The sequence below is a fragment of the Pleurodeles waltl genome, chromosome 3_1 (genome assembly GCF_031143425.1).
Source record: "Pleurodeles waltl isolate 20211129_DDA chromosome 3_1, aPleWal1.hap1.20221129, whole genome shotgun sequence".
Lineage (NCBI taxonomy): Eukaryota > Metazoa > Chordata > Amphibia > Caudata > Salamandridae > Pleurodeles > Pleurodeles waltl.
In genome coordinates, this window is record NC_090440.1 from 1,063,201,752 (window position 1) to 1,063,222,280 (window position 20,529).

The 20,529-nt window shown below is 43.2% G+C and overlaps 1 protein-coding gene across 1 annotated transcript in view; it reads right to left on the reverse strand.

Annotated features, from left to right (window-relative positions):
- The window catches only part of DPP10 (dipeptidyl peptidase like 10), a 1,473,102-nt gene that overhangs the window by 319,113 nt on the left and 1,133,460 nt on the right, over positions 1-20,529 (reverse strand). The window contains exon 13 of the mRNA XM_069224346.1: positions 18,296-18,403. Within this exon, the coding sequence (XP_069080447.1) occupies positions 18,296-18,403 (108 nt within the window). The remainder of the gene's footprint in view (positions 1-18,295; positions 18,404-20,529) is intronic.

The following is a 20,529-nucleotide window of genomic DNA, read 5'->3' on the forward strand; positions in this document are numbered from 1 at the left end:
ATACATAGAACAAGCAGAGGGAGAGTAGAAACTGTTAGGCACCATGATAGCTGTGCCTGTCCTGATGCCTGTCCCTGAGTTCCCTGATGACATGGATGACGAGCCCATAAACATCCCACAAGAGACCATTCAAATGGTCCTTGAAAGCCTCCAAACCCCAGCTTCAGTCACAAGGAGGAGCACAGAAGAAGCAGCCACCACAGGAGAACCACCCGCCACCCCAATTGTAAGACCTGCCAGCTCCAACACAGCTGAGGACTCTGACGACACTGGCACCAGCTTCGAAAGAACCGTTGTTGGGATCCAGCGGGAGCTGGCCAAGGAGGTGCGGGTGGGGATGCAAACTATGGCAGCCAGCCTTGAGGGGGTGCGTTTGTGCATGATGTCAACTGCTGATCAGGCAGCTGCAATGCAAGCCCGAACATCGCTCTTGCAGGAACTTTTAAAAACACAGAAGGAAATCTGCACAGCTGTCATACAGTTGACACAACAACTCCAACTGCAAGCCAGTCAACGTGTGCACGAATGCAACATAGAACCCGTCAGGGCCGACCTGGCTGCCTACCATCGTGATGTGGCTGCCATTCTGAAAAACCAGCAGGCCCTCCTTGCTGCAGTACTGCCCTTCATAACTCGACAGGGATCAGCCCCCGGGATGTCTGCCTCCATGTCTTCTAACACTGAGGTGTGTGTTGCCCCTTCACAACCAACAACAACAAGGACACACCAGGCAACACACACATCAGAAGAAGAAGACATGGAACAGATAACATTCACACGCAAGAGTACCCGGAAGCCCTAGTCCCTGCACCATGGCCTACTCTGACCAAGGTCCTACGTTTTGTCAAATGCCAGTCTCACTACAACTACACTCAATTACTGTTTGGCAATCCACTGTATGACTAGTCCCCATTGCCAGTGAATGTCTCTCTCCTACTATTTGGCAATTCCTGTCCCTCTGCACTGTCTGTGACATCACCCCAGCATGTCAGGAGCATCATCCACACCCCTTCTGTAGGATCACCATGTAATTATGCACCTGAACGGACTCAGCAAACATGGTGAATGGACATTTTGCAATACACCATCTATAAATAAATATCACTTGCACACCTATTGTGTCTCTGTGTTATTTCACACTTCAACTGTGCAGTACATAACTCCAAAGTGGCTGTGTGGCAACCATGTAGATTCTCTATACTACTGTCCTGATTTCATGTATACTGAAACATCTGTGCAGTGGCCAGGATTGCATCATAGCCTTACCATACTGAGGAAAATAACTGATGTAGGGACTAAGCACACACAATCATGCTGTGTTGGACAGAATGATGCACCATCTATAGCTATTCTAGACAACTAATGGTGGCCGAGAAATGTAGGCACCATGCAATACTTAAATAAGAAAAAATGCCGTAAAATGTAAGGAATCATTAACAAATTACACTGCATCAATCCCCCTTACGGAGTATACTTCCATGAAGGAAAGTCATGCTGAATCAGTACACACATGATGTAGGTCAGCAATGACAGCAACAAGACAAGAGTGTGAACAATTCCTCATCTACAAAGATCTCCCTGAACTTCACACTGCTGTCCGACCTATCTATTTACCCACAATAACAAGTCTGGAAGCACTCTTTGTGAAGTAGGATACATACCGAAACAAACCCTTGGTGATCAATGCACACTACCAATGGTGGGTCTCCCACATGGTGGATACTTACCAAGTTAGCACACGGGTAGCTGGCATGTTAAACCTCAATATCCTGGGGATAGCGAGCATAGGACACCAATGTCGTACTAAAACATTCTGCTACACTGATGTCAAGGCCATGATAATGTAGCACCTAACGCATCATGTAAAGGGTTAACTAAATTTTTATTTCAATTAAGTAATAAAAGAGGCAACTAAGGGAAAGGTAAACCTACACTAATCTAACCTGACCACTACTAACCCACAACTGTCTCTAACTAACCTAAGCTAAACTTACTCTACACATGTAACGAAACGATCTAAACATCAACCCCCCACCCACCATTATGAGACAAGACACATGCAGGACAACACTTACTAACCTACACACATACTATACTATCCTAAACAAACATATATATATATATTTTTTTGTTGATATTTTTAATTTTTTTTTTGTTTATTTTTATTTTTTGTTTAAACAGGAATCCCAACATTGCCCAAAACACAAAAATATAAGATAGAAAGAAGAAGGACCCCCCACCCTCTTCCCTAACACTAACTAAGCTAATTACCTATACTTATCCTATAACTAATCCCCAAAACCCAACTAACAGTATAAAATAGGAAAGAGGTGAGAGGGGAGGGGTAAAAGTTCAAGAGGGCAAAAGTACTACAGATTTGCCCTCCGTAGTGTGCGCCTGATGGAGCGGACCTTCTTTTTGACATAACTCATGTCCTCCCTCAGGTTGTCCACCTTTTTCACCAACTTGTCCAATTTTCGGGACAATGCCAGGAAGGCAGCTGGGTCCACAGGAGGGTCTGTGCTGGTTTGCGTGCCGGCGGAGGTTGATGTTGTGGCAGGAGTTGTTTGGCCACGGGACAGTCCTGCTACCACCACACGGCTGGGTCCAGGTCTGGAGGAAGATGCAGGGTCCATTGCTGAAGACGTTGCTGGGTCCACTTGGGCAGACCTGGTGGATGTGGTGTTGGTGGTTGTTGGTGGCACTGTAGGGGGAGCCTGTGGTGTGGCCCACCACGCCCCGGAGGCCCGATCTGAATGGTACTTGCGGCCCATCCTCCGATACCCACACTGCACCTGCAGGATGTGCCTGTATCTCATCGCACGGCGCTCAAAATGGTTGCGATCTGCGGCACTCAGGTTTGCAGCTGTGAAGAGAAAAGGCAAATATTTAGCTTTGGATTTGCATTGGGTGGAATAGCACAGTGGGTTATTTGTCCATTACTAGAAATGTATTGATTGCAGCAATTGTCACAACATAGTTCACGGAAAGGCTCAGAGGAAGTACATGTGAAACATGCATACATAAGGGCATATCACACCTAGCATATCCATGTCTCTACATGATGGATGACATCACCCTAAACTACTCATCCAAATCATACCTAAGGCATTTGACATCATGGCAGCACCTCTTCTGCATACTGACTTCACTACATATGTCACTCTATGTGATAACAATCACACTCCTCACTCAATGCCATTTGGAATTAGTTGTGTGCTAAGATTGAACCCATGGGCCATAAACAAATGTCAACACTAGGGGCCAGATGTAGGAATTTGGAAAATGCAACTAGCAATTTGCAATGCAGAACGGTGTCTCTGACACCGTCTGCGAGTCGCTATGGGGTCGCTAAGACCCACCTCATGAACATCAATGATGTGGGTTCCAAGTTGCGCCACCTTAGCGACTATGGGCACTCACGGGGATGGAGGCCTGCTGGGAACAGCAGACCTCCATGGACGTGACTGCTTTTAACTAAAGCAGGTTATTTTTCCCCAAGTGTAGGCCGTTTACCTGAAAGGAAAATGAGCTGCACTTAGTAAAAAATTACAACAACTTCAATCTTGGATTATTTCACGGTAATTAGTGGTCCCTTAGACCACTGGCTGTTTTGTACAGGATTATTTAGGTCCACTCACAAAGGTGAAGGGTTACAATGGGGACCCCTTCCAGTTAGCAAGTGGGTTACCATCCACTTCAAGTGGATGATAACTGCGACTCACTTTGCAACCACGTACTCGGTTGCAAATGGAATTGCCTACCACTGTGAGTTGCAAGTAGGTCTGGAAAACCCCTTCATATTTTGCATTTGGAAAAGCATTTTGCTAATATGTTCATGATCACCAAATACATTTCGGAATAGGAAACAGATGTTTGCAACTCACAAACAGAAATGTATGACATTTGCAACTTGTAAACAGTTTGCTACATCTGGCCCTAGGTACTAACTCAAGTCACAAAAGGTGTCAAGTACGTGTAACATACTGGTTGCTACAGTCCTAGGTACCCTGTTTCACAGTAACATCCCAGTCTTTGTGGGTGGTGTGGGAAGAACAACCAACAATCCCATGTTCAATGCACACCCAGGAGTGTATAGAAAGTTCAACAAGTATGTGCCTTCACACACAACACCTATGAAGGGCTAGCAAAACGTTGTAGTCCGCCAAACATTGACACATCCCAGGTCCACACATGTCAAAATGATATGACTTAGGCCAACATGACATACTATCAGTGAGGCATGTTTTACAACACACACAGAGGAGGTAGAACACCCAGGCCCATATTTATACTTTTTTTGCGCCGCATTTGCGTCGTTTTTTGGCGCTAAATCGGCGCAAACTTTCAAAATGTAATTGCATTTTGGAAGTTTGCGCCGATTTAGCGTAAAAAAACGACGCAAATGCGGCGCAAAAAAAGTATAAATACGGGCCCCATTCTCATGATTCGACAGAACACCTAGGCCATTGCACTCAAGTCACACACACTTCTAGTTCACCTTGTGGAAGTACATGCCCCCGGAAGATCCGACCTACAGTGTACACAGTCCATCCTCAACTAGGAAGAAGCACTTGTCATCAAAGCCATGTGCCTAAGCTATCTGGGAGACTGTCAGTCTGATATGCAGACTCAGTTCATGGCAAGTCCCTGACCAAGTCTAACATTGACCAGTGTATTCCAAATGAGTCATCCCATTCCCCATTGCCGCCCAACTTGAATGACCTACAGCCCCTCAATCTGAGAGATGGCTAGGTATTGCTTTACAGAAACATAAGTCCTATTTGATATCACACTAAAACAACAATGCCAATGAACGGCCAGCGCATCAAATCATGAATTCTCTTGAACACACAGTAATCCATCATGCTTCATTACCAAACAATGAAAATAGCACTCAGGCGACACTCACTGTAGGTATCGGGGTCGTCAAAATGTGCCACCTCTCCCACGGTGTACGGGGCTGGTCCACCTGTAAAGCATGAAAGGAAGAATATACTCAGACTGGGTGAACTGACAAATAATTTCAGTTACAATGACACTGTGTGAATATGACATGGTAATGATAGACTTTCCCACATGCTCATACTGCATGGGTGACTTTGTATTCAACATTAACATTGGATGAGTCTCCTGCTACAGTTACACACCCTACTACACACATGCAGTGGCCATGACAGTCATGTGTCGTCCAAGTTAACCCTCCATTAGTATGCCCCAACAATAATGTTATCCATACATCTCAGCATGTGCATCCCAGAGAGACATTCCAAAACTGGTTCCATGAGGACTGCATGACCACTCACAATCAAACAGGCTAGGTGGACATGTTCAACACACAGCAACCACACACACATGTGACATATGTGTGGACAACATATCTAACTTCATGTGACGTGAAGGCAACACACATGTATAGCATCATCATGGGTTTCAAATTTTCTGTCTAGCTATGGCGTCTACATATGTAGGTATGTTGTTTCTACATGACTTACTCACTGGCCATTATGACCTGTAGAGTACAAATAGAGCTGTTAACGTGTTGCTTGTCTGACACAAATGCAACACTACATTACATACAGCTACTGGCATCTGGTATGTGTTGCAAAAATGAGCCATCTGACTGCTAGCATTGGTCTTCATCCACATTCTGCAACAAATACACATTAGGGCACATATGTATACCTTTGTAGCGCATCATTTGCATCATTTTGTCACGCAGAGAGGGGGCAAAATAGCAAAATACAGATAGATGTTGCAATTTGCTGCTGTTATTGCATGAAAATGTGTTGCAAAAATGGGGATATATGTGTATAAACATGGGCCTAGGTTTCCCTAGCATTACACACAGTCAGCTACTTATTTAGGAGATTGGGTAACAATCATCACATGTTCCCACACAGATTTCTATTATTCCCATGTAATTGATTTGTACTCACCAACATGGCCACCAATCCTGATCCCCAGGTGGTCCAGCAGGTCCTGTTCCCTGGTGATCAGATCTGCCCAGCGGTGCTTCAATTGATGGACATTGCGCATGCTCCCGTAGACCCGGACCAGGTGATGGCGCACCTTCTCCCACCGGATTTTCCTAGCCTCCGTGTGATACCCCTGTATCACACGGCCCCCAGCCTCCAGCATCAGTGGGAGGAAATGGCTAACTAGCCATATGAATCCCCCCAATTCATCTTCACCCATCCTGGACAGGCGAGGCCTACCTGACATATTGACTGCTTGAAAAATAGACAAATGAAATAAGAAAGTAAAAGTGGGAAATGGGGAAAGGTAGAGGTGTGAAGGAAAAGGAAAAAGGAGAAAAATAGCCCAACTAACCCCCAAAACTATGCTACCCACAACAGACTCCCACAGACAATACAAACAATCACAGGAATAGACAAAACAAGACTAAACAGACTGAGACAATGTTATGCAACAAGAATAGATTCACAAAAAAACAAAATACAAGGGACACAGGACACAAAAGCAGTAAAGCACAGGACAACACCTTTCACACAACCACACAGTCTAGATAAATCTGAGACTGCAAAGTGAAAGTGAAAGTTAACTTCCAGTACAGATTTTGTAAACATCCTATTACATCACTTCCTGCAGAAAATGGCCGCCGTTTTAATTTTCCCGTTATGCGTCATATTTTCACGCATACACAATTGTGCGTCATTTTTTCTGACGCATTACATTGCACATGATGCTGAGTCAAAAAATATGATATGAATATTAATAATTTTTTAATGTACATGAGATGACCAACATATTGTCCATGTAGCGTCAATTTTTCCACGCATACATCATGGGCGTCATTTTTTTCCACGTACAGTAGTGCACATGATGCTGAGTCAAAAAATATGATATGAATATTAATAATTTTTTAATGTACATGAGATGACCAACATATTGTTCATGTAGCGTCAATTTTTCCACGCATACATCATGGGCGTCATTTATTTCCACGTACAGTAGTGCACATGATGCTGAGTCAAAAAATATGATATGAATATTAATAATTTTTTAATGTACATGAGATGACCAACATATTGTTCATGTAGCGTCAATTTTTCCACGCATACATCATGGGCTTCATTTTTTTCCACGTACAGTAGTGCACATGATGCTGAGTCAAAAAATATGATATGAATATTAATAATTTTTGAATGTCAATGAGATCACCAACATATTGTTCATGTAGCGTCAATTTTACCACGCATACATCATGGGCGTCATATTTTTTCCACGTACAAGAGTGCACATGATGCTGAGTCAAAAAAAATTATGATGTAAATTATACTTTGATGGCTAAATATGTGAAACTTTTGGATACATTTATATTTGACTCTGCATTCTGTGCACTCATGTACGTGAACAAATTATGACGCCCATGCTGTATGCGTAGAATTTGGAGCAAATTTTTCCTTATGTCTTCATGTTTTGAACTTTGGAAAGGTGATTTGTCATGGTCAAACGGTGCTATGTGATACACATTTGTGTTTGGATATGACACATGTCCGTTGTTGTATGTATAGAAGGCATTCACACTGTAATGTTTTGGATACGTTAACTAATGTATTGACCATATTTGTCTACATATTTTGGGTAATTGCAGATGGCTATTTTGAAATGATGGATGGGATACCATGATGTATTCCTTCTCCAAAATGTGTCCACAATTATGATGGTGATGCTTTTATCTGTAGTCCTAACAGGGAGTGCAATAGTCACTTACAGTTTTTATGGGGCTAACCATGTCCCATTATGATTTTGTGTTTCTGATTTGTGTTGGACTTTTGACATGTAGCCCACACATGTGCCTTATGCATGTGTTTAGTTCACAAGTACAAGATTCTTGTATGTTTGGGGGGCGGTAGAGGTGGACTTAGGCCCCCAGCACCCTAGGATTTGACCATCCAGAATAGCTACTGTATCCATGGGTTTTATTTATTATATCATGGCAAACCTGCAGCAGCAGGCTAATGTAAGGCCATATGGTATGAATGACTGTTGACCATTCATTCATCTCATTAACCCATTTGACGTTTGCAGTAATGATGAATTGGAGCAAACTTGCATACCTTTTTCCAATGACTATGTTTGCAAGACTCTGAGCGTTCCTGATGTGCCAATGAGAATAATTTTGTTGTTGTCTGTGTCCCTTTCTGCATAAACTGGTTTAGTGGCATGTTACATTCTTCCTGCTAAGTTCTAACTGGGACACAACTGTGATGGTCTACTTTCAATATGTGTACATGCGTGTTGGAATGTGGATCCACTATCACCTGTCTGGGTGTATGTTGTCACTGTGACTTCAAGGTCTCCTCCTGAGTTAGTGGCAGCTGATGTTGTTCCAATTGTGTATTGCTCATATCACACACTTGAGAGAAGCCATTGATGACATGGTCACGTACACATGGATGGTCCCACCCTGTCTCTGAACACGTGTGATGTGACTTTCAAATGATCTCAAATTTTGGGCTGGATGAGAGACTGTCTCAGGTGTTTGGATCCGGCATGTGTAATTGCCACATTTGTACTCCTGTTGGCCTCTGAGTTTTGTAATGTATCATGTCACATCCTACCCTCTGTGCATACATTTGTGATGTTTATTTTTGGTGTGATGAATGTTATAGCATTCTTGCTCAATGAGATGACATTCTTCTTCAGCGATTTCAAACTAAAGGTGGTCAGAAATGCATAGGCCAAAGCATGATGTGGTGTTGGTTATCTGTGTTTATTTACAAGTGTGTAATACAAGTTATTATGATACATTAAGAAAAAAAATTATTTACAAACTGTTGGCGCCTACGCACTCCTGCTGCCATGTTAGGTTGTTCCCCCTCCTGTTGCAGGCCAGCATCCTCCTCTTCGTCATCCTCAGGCATGTCTGGGTCCTGGTCAAGGAGGGGAATATTCCTTTTTACACAAATATTGTGCAATATGGCACAAGTGAGTATGATCTTACAGACCATCTCTGGGGAATAGAGTAGGCTACCGCCATTGATGTCAAGGCAGCGGAACCTAGACTTTAGGATCCCAAAGGTCCGCTCCACAATGCTGCGTGTCCTCTTGTGGGCGTCATTGTATGCCCGCTCAGCAGCAGTATTTGGGTTCCCAAATGGTGTCATTATCCAAGGCTGGATGCCATACCCCTGATCAGCTGAAAGAGAAACACAGAATGGGATCAATGAGATGTAGGAGGCACTGTTGTACGGATCTTTGATGGCAGTAGTTGTGTTGTGTTGTCTGTGACTCTTTTGTGTACTAATGTGACAACTATGGTTGTTGGTGAAAACTTTTGCATTGAGTTTTTTTCCTTGGCTGAGCAAGTGTTTGTTGGCTAACTGTTTGTCAGCAGGATGTATTGGTTTCTCCAGTACAGTGTGCCCTCCCTTGCATTGTGACTTGTGATAGAGGTGTCCGTGTGTCCTCACTGGGGGTGTGATGATAGTTCCATGCAGAGTTGAAACATGAAAGTGTATTTGAAACGTTCATATGAACATACCCAGGCCATCCCATACCTTTAAACTTATGCATTGTATTAGTGTACAGGTTATTGTGAGACTTCCAATTTGCAAGGTGACATTTAGGCTACCACAGTCATTAATGTCTTCACACTAAGCTGTACAGTAAATTCCAATGTGTGACAGGTTCAATGGTGACTTCTGAAACATGGCTAGTGATGTGAGTACCTCAGTGTGTTCCTGGCGAGGTGTTGCTATTGTGGTGTATGTGTTGTTTGTCCTAGAGGGTTTCTGAGCAGTGTGTATATGAGTTTGTTTTTTGTCCTTACCAACAAGTAGTCCATTGCCGTATCGTCCATCCTGGAAGTGTTGGTTGATGGTGGAGTGACGGAAGATGAATGCGTCATGTACACTCCCAGGATATTTAGCCACAATATTGCTGATCAGTCCTTGGTGATCGACTATGGCCTGCATGTTGATTGAATGTGTGTGCTTCCTGTTGCGGTAGAGGTGTTCTGTTGCAGCAGGTGGCACAAGGCGTACGTGTGCAGTCGATTGCACCAAGGACGTGCGGGAAGCCACTGATGGCGTAGAACCCCTGTTTAGTTTCCTGCTGCATCTGCAGTGTGTTAGGGAAGCAGATGTGGCGGGGTGTCAGGCGAATGATGGCATCCAGTACTTTAGGCAGGAATGCGGAGAAAGATGGTTGTGATATTCCACCAACCAGGGCACCAGTTGTCTGAAACGAGCCACTTGCCAGCAGGAGAAGTACGGCAAGCAGCTTTGTTTCTGTTAGGATAGTGCGGGGAGTCACTAAAGTGGGGGCCAACTGCTGTTCAATATTTCTCAGCAGCTGCTGAATGGCCTGCCAGTTCAACCGGTACCTCTGGATGATGTCTCGTTCCCTGAGGCCATGCAGGGTTGTTCTTGGGCGGAATATCCTCTCCTGCCTTCTGCGCTGTCTTTGGGGTCCCTGCTGTTGTTGTTGTAGCTGCTGTTGTTGCTGCAGGGCTCTGCGTCTACGTGCACGCTGAAGAAAAAGCACCTCCATGTCTCCCTGTTGCTGCTCTGCTGCTCTGCTGCTCTGTTGTTTGTTCTGTGTGTTCTGATTAAGTACAGGTGTGTTTGCCCCATTTTAACGCCTGCCCTGACCCAGGCGTTAAAATTTCACGTTATTCGTGCTTTGCGTCATTTTTTTGCGCCGCCTACTGCGCGGGAGTCATTTTTGCCCGGAAGCATAAATACGACGCGCCGCTGTGTGCGTCGGTTTTTGGACGGGAACGCCTACCCTGCATGTCATTAACGCAGGGCGGGGTGCCGCTTCCAGAAACTGACGTACATTGCACCATTTTCCTTTTGCGCCGGCTCGGGCGTCAGGGTTTAAATATGGGGCAACGTTTGCGCTGAATGTGCGTCAAACTTTTTGACGCACATTCGGCGCAAACGGAGTATAAATATGCCCCTAAATGAGTGATTCAAATCTTTAGTAGTAGGTGTCTATTCCAGGAAACTATCCCTATACACAGATGACTTAGTTTATACCTCAGACATTGTATCTACTTTACCACATCTTACAACAGAGGTGAGAAACCTTGGCAAGTTTTCTAGTATGAGACTAACAAAGAAAAAACAGAGATAATGGTTCGGAATCAGAATTGTAGCAGAATAGCAATTGTAGTAGAAATGAGATACTTAGGGATTAAGATCAGTCATGATTTAGGGAAAATAGCAACAGTGAACCTTGAAATAATAGGCCGTGAGACAAATAGGCTGTTAAAGAGATGTCAGAATCTTACCCTTTCTTTATATACACTAATTAACTTAGTGAAAATGTCCATTTTACCTAAATCTACTTTTTTGTTTAACAATATGCTATTAGATTTTGATAAAAAGGCTCTCCTGAAAAATACAAAGGAAAATTACATCTTTTATTTGGGCAAGCAGGGGAATATGACTCTACAGGAATAAACTGAGTAGGAAAGGTGGGGTGGGAGGATTAGGGCTCTTAGAACTACAACTTTACTGTTGGACTTTTTAGCTGAAAAATAAAAGAATGATTCTCCTTTGCCCAGATGAGATAGCAGTGGGGGCAATATTTAGGGCCATGTTACTAGGCCTATTCTTAAAAAAGGTTAGATTGAAATGCCTGCAGACAGCAGATAAACTGTGGTCCGTGGACTCCGGACTGCCTGCTTGTCAGTCTTTCGTAGCCTCGGAAACAGAGGCCCTCATTACATCCGCCGCCCGCCAAGTTGTAACCGCCGTGCGGCCGCCAATGCGGCCGCATTCCCGTGGTGGCCATTATGACATCCCCGCTGGGCCGGCAGGCGGAAACCGAGTTTCTTCCCGCCGGCCCAGCAAGGATGTCGGCCGGAACATGGGAGCCGGCTCCAAATGGAGCTGGCGGTGTTGTGGCCGTGCCACAGGTGCAGTTGCACCTGTCGCGCTTTTCACTGTCAGCTGTGCAGACAGTGAAAAACTTTATGGGGCTATGCCAGGGGGCCCCTGCACTGCCCATGCCACAGGCCCGCAACTCCCCTTTCCGCCAGCCTTTCCATGGCGGTGCCTACTGCCATGAAAAGGCTGGTGGGAAGGGGACTCGTAATCCCCTGGGCAGCGCTGCAAGTAGCTCTGCCCAGGAGGATTAAATCAGCCGGGACCAAAGTGGTGGAAAACCGCTGGTCCCGGCGGTGCGAATGTGGCCCTTCCGCTGCGGTCGTAATATGCAAGTTTGCACCGCCAGCCTGTTGGCGGTGCAACCTCCAAAACAGCCCTGGCGGTCTTTGACCACCAGGGTTGTAATGAGGGCCAGAGTGGCATTAATAGATGGAACCAGATGGAGGATGACCTGCAGAGGGTGTCCTGGGATTATTGAAACAGCAATACAAATGGGTCCCTCTCCAGATTTAAAATTAATCAAGTGCACAAATAGATCAAAAGCCAGGGTTGGTCTGATTCTGAGCCTGGACAAATGGAAATAGACCTTCAAGATCACCAATTCATGAAGAAAGATGTGACATGTTGGTACCAGCATCTGTTGAAGGCATCTGAAGAAAAGATCTCCACATCTTGCATGGGACATACACTTGTCAGGTGTAAAGCTGAAGAGATATGGGAAGTATCTTTGTCTGCACTTTATTCAGTGGTTAAACCAGCTGCATTAAGGAAAAATCACTTCTTTACCCTTCATAGAATATACTGGATCCCAAGGAAATTGGCAAAACTAAGGAAGAAAGAACTGTAAATGATGTGGTAGCTTTGAAGCAAACAACATGCATATATTTGCTACCTTCCCAAACTTGGAAGAATTTTGGAGAGGCGTAAGTAAAAGTATTTCTGACTCTCTCGGAAACACCTTGGAGGTAAGCCCAAACTCAAAATATATTTGGGGTTGTGCAGTAGGAGGCCGGAAGTTTTTCTTTCTATCGAAAGCATCGGAATCTGATTTTTTATTTGCTTTTACTCACAAGAAGGGAAATTTGTAAGTTTTGGAGTCAACCTTTTGCCCCTACCTGGCAATCCTGGCAGAGGTCTGTGATTTTTTTTAGGGAGATGGATAAGAAGAGCAAAAGTTGGAATGAGGAAGAAGATTGTGGGACTTGTTGAAGATATGATTAATTATCATGTCCAATGGTTATACCATCTGAAATCAGTAATGTCTGGGGGGGGGCAAAATAATCAATACAGCCTAGCAGATCCCTTTAAATTTGAGCCAGATACTAAGGACGTTGGGTGTCAGAAATTTGGTTGGTGCTTGTTGGAGGTGATATTAGAACTTAAAAAACTGTTATTCACATACACAAATGTATTCATTTGAATATGCTTTGCAGCAGACATATTCAGATCAGGAGTGGGAGACATACTAATTTCACAGGTTTTTCTGACTCTAAATCATAGGCAAAGCTTGACGTTACTGAAGTGATGGAGTGCAAATAGCATTGCTAACCATGTGACTATTGATAGGTTTGCAGTCAAGATCGCAATTAATATCAAGCATAGGTATTCATTTTATAGTAGATGAGAGACATAGATATCATTTAACCTTATGCCATACTTGCCAGATTCGTTCTGTCTATTCCTGACCTGTGCATAATTTGACATCCCAATCAATGTAACTTGTAAGTGGATTTTTTCTATTTGAATTAAGAAGGCACTTGCTCTAGTTTTGTAGTTTGGAGAGACAAAAGCCATCTTGTGTTGTTGTACGTAGGCATTTACACACAGCTCAGTAACACAAAGTGTAGTAGCTAATACTCTACTAATATAGAAGCATCAAAACAGATGAGACTAAAGCCTATTTTGATTAGCGATAGCCAAAATGATCCATACTGTTATTAAAATCTTCATCTGTGTAACCAAGCAAGAGAAAAGTTGTCAAAAAAATGTAATTTCTTCTTTTGAAGGGAAAACACATAAGGTAGTCAAAGCAACTCCTAGAAAAAAGTAAAAGTGGAGAATACAAGTGAAGGTGAATAAATACATGTAGGGCCTCAAGCACATATAATTGTCTGAAGTTATCAACTGATTTACAACTAGCAATGGAGAGAGTGTGTTTACTTTCCCTGTGTAAAGAATTGAAATGTGCAAATTTAACACAGCAAAAAATACACTTAGGGGAATATTTACAATGAATTGGAGTAGGGCAGCACTGCAAGTCTTTTTGCTGTGCTGCCCTACAACAATTTAAAAGGGCATGAATGCATCATGTTTACAAGGTATGGTGCATTCCTGTCTTTTGAACCAGTGCAGGTGCACAATTTGGCAGGCACCCTTGAAGCATGATGAAAGGTATATTTTTGTGCACAAAAGGCCAACTTCCTCCACAGAAACAATCCATGGATGCTTTTTCCTCTTTCTACGTGTGCTGCGGAATGCAGCACACATAGAAAGAGGACAAAATGAGGAGAAATAAAAATATTTCTTCTCTTCTCCTTGTTATGCTTCCCCTGGGGAGGAACACAGTTTTGATGCATTCAGACATTTACAGATCCTTGTACATCTGGGAAATGCAGCAAAATCCATGGATCCACCACAACACCCATGGAACACCCCCCCTGACGCAGTGTAAGGAGGCACAATGACTTGTGCTGTGTTACCTTACTCCATATCTACAAGGCCATGAAAGGCCACACAAAGTGGCTTTGTGTGGCTTTGTAGCGAAGGGTCTGCGCTTTGAGCTGCCGGAGGGTCAGAAAAAATTATGCACTGGTGGCATGAGTGCTATGTAAAAATGCCCTGTACTTTCCTACCTTCAAGGGGCGAATGTAAGCTTGTTCCCCAGCATTTCACAGACTCTTGGAACTCTTTCAGAGAAAGCTGGACTCAGGATATCATAGATTTGAATATTTCCTATTGTAAGGATATCCTTGATAACAAGTTCATCTTAAACATGATAATCTGCACAATATCCTGAAAGCTATGCATAGGATCGATGCAAGGGTTTGTAGAATTAGTGATACTTTGAGGAGGGAGTTAGAGAAAAGAATGGCCTGCCATGTGTGGGAATATCCTGACAGTGGGACACACTGGACAGGAGTGTAGAAGATGGTCGTAGCGGTACACGTTGGGGGAAAAGAAGGAGAATAGAGGCTTTGGGACTTTGCAGGTGGATGGCAGAAAGCCTCCCGATGTAGGGGATGGAGGCACTGCCAATTGCATTGAGAAGTCACATTTGGCAACAGGAACCTTTCCTGCTGCTGTGAAGGATCTTTGATATAATTGCTATAACTTTCTAAAACATCTCAATAGTTGCACCTTGAGAAGCTTGCAATTTATTTAAAACATTACTGATTTGTTCAAAAGACTTCGCACCTGCAAACATCTCTAATAAAAAACTTGCGGAACAAATACATTGCAGAATGCAATGCAGCTACAAAAATGTGCAACTATGTGGTTATTTTTGTAAATGTTGTAAATGTCAGACACCATGTAATTTATGACATGTTTGTAAAAGTTCTGGAATGCCAGTATTCTCATTGCTTTGTTACTTAATACCTCTAATGATATAAACAGGCATAAAAGCGATGGTTTTGCAATGAACGATGGAACTAATTTTCTAAGTTAAGGAAAGTATGTAAAATGTGAATGATTGACGTAATTAGTAGTTAATATTATCTATCTCATGCAGGTTTGGAATGCATTTTTTTATAAAGTATATGTATTATGAATGAATTAATGTTGTTAACAAACTGTAGTACAGTGAGATACTTCTTTATTTTCTGGATTTTTAACAGTGTAACTGTTACGAAATTTAAAAAAACTGGTTTGTTCCTCTGCCAAAATCTTGTCCTAAACATCAGTCTCAAAGCTAAGATGTATCTAATTATTTGATTGGGCTACTTTGAAAAATCATACCATTGAAATATTGTGAAATTTTCTCCAAAGAAATTGAAATATTGTCTTTACAATTTCTTTTTTGGAAAAGGGAATGACTTGATTATGACTTGATTATGTTAGAAAAAATACCAATGACTTTTAAAAATCCTATTCCCCCCTTGCCTCCTGTCCACTAGAAAAACTTTTTTTACCTTCTCTTTCTACAACCTGGAATAAACAAGATTCTTTCAAAAGATATACAGGGTCTCCAATGTGGTTTCCTCAGGAAAGTTTACAAAGAGAAAGTAGACTTTTTTTCTACGTAAATCTGGTGAAAATGTTGGTGCCACCACTGAAATTTAACATTTAACATTGTCGGACATAAGAAATAGAATTTGCCTTAGCATAAGATAAACAAAATTTAGAAAAGGTCCAAAAAATATAAATCAAATATCTATGGCCCTCATTCTGACCTTGGCGGGCGGCGGAGGCCGCCCGCCAAAGTCCCGCCGTCAGGTTACCGTTCCGCGGTCGAAAGACCGCGGCGGTAATTCTGACTTTCCCGCTGGGCTGGCGGGCGGTCGCCTTCAGACCGCCAGCCAGCCCAGCGGGAAAGAGGCTTCCACGATGAAGCCGGCTCGGAATCGAGCCGGCGGAGTGGAAGCTGTGCGACGGGTGCAGTTGCACCCGTCGCGTATTTCACTGTCTGCGCAGCAGACAGTGAAATACATGTAGGGGCCCTCTTACGGGGGCCCCTGCAATGCCCATGCCAGTGGCATGGGCACTGCAGGGGCCCCCAGGGGCCCCGCGACCCCCCCTACCGCCATCCGGATCCCGGCGGTCCGACCGCCGGGATCTGGATGGCGGTAGGGGGGGTCGGAATCCCCGCGGCGGTGCAGCAAGCTGCGCCGCCGCGGAGGATTCAATGGGGCGGCGGTACACTGGCGGGACCCCGCCAGTGGTGCCGGTCCGACCGCGGCTTTACCGCCGCGGTCGGAATCCCCATTGGAGCACCGCCGGCCTGTCGGCGGTGCTCCCGCGGTCCTCCGCCCTGGCGGTCAAAGACCGCCAGGGTCAGAATGACCACCTATATGTTGCAGAAATAAGCAACTATTTAGTAGGTCTTCTGAAAGATTTACTTAAGTTACCAAATGGTCAAACTTTCCAAATTTTGTGTTACCTGAAATTCACAATATTTTGCATAACACATGTGTTGGCTTTATCAGAAAAACATCTGCTGAAACAGTCTCCTGTATGTTGTTCACAAAACCTTTTTACACAGGTTGCGTCTGTATGTGATAGTTTCTTGTGGGATACCAGCAACCTTTTTTAACACCTTTGTTACGATTTCACAAAAGTCAGCTAAATATTGCAAAACAAAATCCAATTTTGAACAATCCTTTTACTTATAAGATTAAAAAATTTGATTACTGCATGTGCGCAACATATGCTTTATGACAATTAGCACCTTTTTGCACAGACATATTTCACCTGACATTTTTGTTTTTTTATAGATAACTTGTTGAACAGGGGCAATATGTTTGTGCTTTACCCCACTTTGAGTACCACTTACTCAGTTTTACAGAGATACATAATTAGATGTGCAGACATGTGTCAAATGTGGGTAATTACATACAATGATCACATTGTGTATATTCACCTCATTTTCTTGCATGTTTCTGAACACTCCACTTCATAAGCACATCTGTGCTTAATTTGTTCAGATGTCATGCACAAAGTTATCTTTGGGTGCATACATTTGCTGTTTGTAATTTTGGGAATTGCCATGCATCAATTACCACCTATAGAAGAGATGTGGCTTATGTATACATAGAAAACATTTTAATGGAACTAACAAGTTTCCATCATGCATGATCTATTTGTGCTTGCTGCAATAGCAATACATGTGATACATTGCACTTTAAACTGTTAAATTACACCATCAGTTATTGCTCATACTGATCAGTGGATGACAAAAGCAACGTTTCTTGGGTACACATACACCAATGAAAGGCATGTTTGTCACACAATAAAAATAATTGTGCTTTTTTCATCTCTGCTTTGAGTATTAACATTTGTTAATTTCCTCTGTGGGATGCTTTAGCTGTTGTTAATTGCCTGTCTCGAAAAACGTTGTGCCCAAAGTGAGATTGCCTAGTGAGGTCAAAAGTATTTAACCGCTGCTAACACCCAATACCATGTGTGCAATAAAGTGAATAGTAAGTACCCCTCTTTCTATCCCTGTATAACCCTTTAAACATAATTTCCTTACTTTATACTTTCACGGACCTCGGATAAACTGTGTTTCTACGCATGCTGACTGACCAAGCCCATTTCAGCATTTCATATAGGGTGTTAATGTGAATGAGCAATAAAGGTAAACAAAATGGACGATATGGCTTTTAAGGAATTTCAGAATGTATTTCTGATTTTTAATCATATTAGAAAAATAAACAAAAAATCAACTGCATTTTCACTTAAAAATACAATAAAAGAAAAGAGCAGTTTACCTGTACTGTAAACATTGCAATGTGATGAAATTCACCACGGCCACCCTGCTTTACCGGGACCGTCATAAAAAACTTGGTACCATCTTTTGAAAAAATAGGTTCTTCATTCTAAAGAAACACAATGAAATTCATATTGCAATTATTTTACATACTGAAAAATTGTACTCAAATAAGTGTAGCTGATATTGGCTAAGTAATCTAAAGTAAGCAGTATACACATTTTCGAAGTCTTGGTGATTCACCACATTTAGTGATGACATATTTACATTTAAAATTGGAATTTCTAAGAGTGATATTTCATAGATATGCACAGAACACAAGACACAGCATTACATAAATGACATTGATAAGTGCAGATTCTTTTTATTATCTGTTGTTTGGTGGTAAATTGCATTTTCTTTGCAATGATGACGATTTAGTATGGAAAATATCAAAAATGACATCCAATGCCCAGTACCTTCAAAGGAAGTGACAGCATATCACCTTTGACAGAGCACTGTGATAGCAAATGATGTCTCATCATTTTTAACTGAAGACATTGTAGGAATTGATATCATCAAAAGGTCCAACTGTTCTGTAAATGAAGGTTGTAAAACTTGTATTTGGACTAAGAAAACTGTTAAATTTATTAAGTTAGAACCAATAGGTCAACCAGAGTATTTTCAAGATATGCTTATCGCCTGCCTAATACAGCCATCACATGTGCTAAGGTGGTTCATATATAATACAACCTAATGTTCCCAGGCACAACTATTACATTTTCAGGCATTGAGCGGCATTGCTTTTCTGCCAATACCAGCATTTTGCTGAATTCATGGAATTCATAATACAAAAATCATATGAAATATATGATACAATTATGAGGCTAATCGTAACGTGTCTTTGGATTTAATATGACTAAAATCAAATAATTTATATCTCAATTAAGGAAAATACAAACAATGGTACTTAAACTTGTTGGACACCAAAAGTTGCTCAACCCTCTTTCAGGTCCTCATGGAATGGTATGAGCTAATGGTCTATAATCAAAGCAGTAGAGAGTACAGAGCATAGGTCCGGCCTGGAATGTGTAGTGTAACCTCTCCAGCAGCAGCCCCAGCCTCGAGTGCCAAGTGCCTCCACTTCTCCACCACAGCCGCCGATCTCCTTCGGCTCAGGCCTACAGAACTGGAAAAGGCATTTAAAGGGATATTGCACTAAACAATAGCAGCGGTTGCAAACAGTTCTTATGCTAGTAAATCATAAAGCAAACATTTCTCAGCAGCACTGTCCAATTAGTAGTCACTGTACAGCACTTCTCAACAGAGCTATTATAATAGCACGTTGGAACACCAGCACTTCACAACATATGTCTTTATTCTTAAAGAGACAATATATGCAACTCTGAACAGGGATGACAGCTGCTTAAAAATGGAAAATGGGAATGTGTCTGCACTTTTCTGAAAATATTGAACAGGGATACCATAAAGCAGCAAATAGAGTGAGGTGGAAGGCCCGGGAGCTCTGGGGAAACCGCCACCATCTGACCCATCCTGGCTGTTTGGTGAGCCTCCCAGGTGTTGTCGGCACCCTTCTGTGGCTCCTCATGGTGGGCGGGATGCTTGATGTGGCCCAGGAGTGCGGCAGAGGTCCCTAGGCAGGGCGCGAGAACTGAAGAACCCAAGCAAGAGGAACTTAAAATGGCGACAGCCCCTTGAATCGGGTGCCGTCAGAATCCAGGACGTCGGGGCTCGTGACTCTTGGTCTGAGACTCATGCTGTGGAGTGGGCCTGCTCGGGACCCTTGAAGCCAGGGAATGGAAGCAGAGTAGAGGGCAGCCCCAGAGCAGACTCTGCGACGGGGCCTGCTGGCGGTGCAGCAGACCTTGAGACCGCAGCGACGGCCAGACCCCTGGCCTGCCGGTTTTGGAGGAGACTGGGCACAGCCGTGTGCCCCTGCTGAGGTGAGCTGCTGGAACCGGGGAACCCCATCCTCCCATGTGTACTGTCATTTGTTCCGCATGTAGTGGAGCCTGATAACTGCCTTGACTGTCTCGTTTCCCACCAGAGGCCTCGCCATCTGCTGACCATGAAACTGGGAGACGGACATGATTTTCTTGGAAGGTGGCGGTCTTCTGCTGAGGAGGCCTGGAGGCCGCTTGCTGCATTGGGGCACCTGTGCTTCCCTCAGGGAGATGTGCACAGTGGAAATGAAAGTGACTACTCATTCATTCAAAGAGGGGGTGAGAAAAAGAC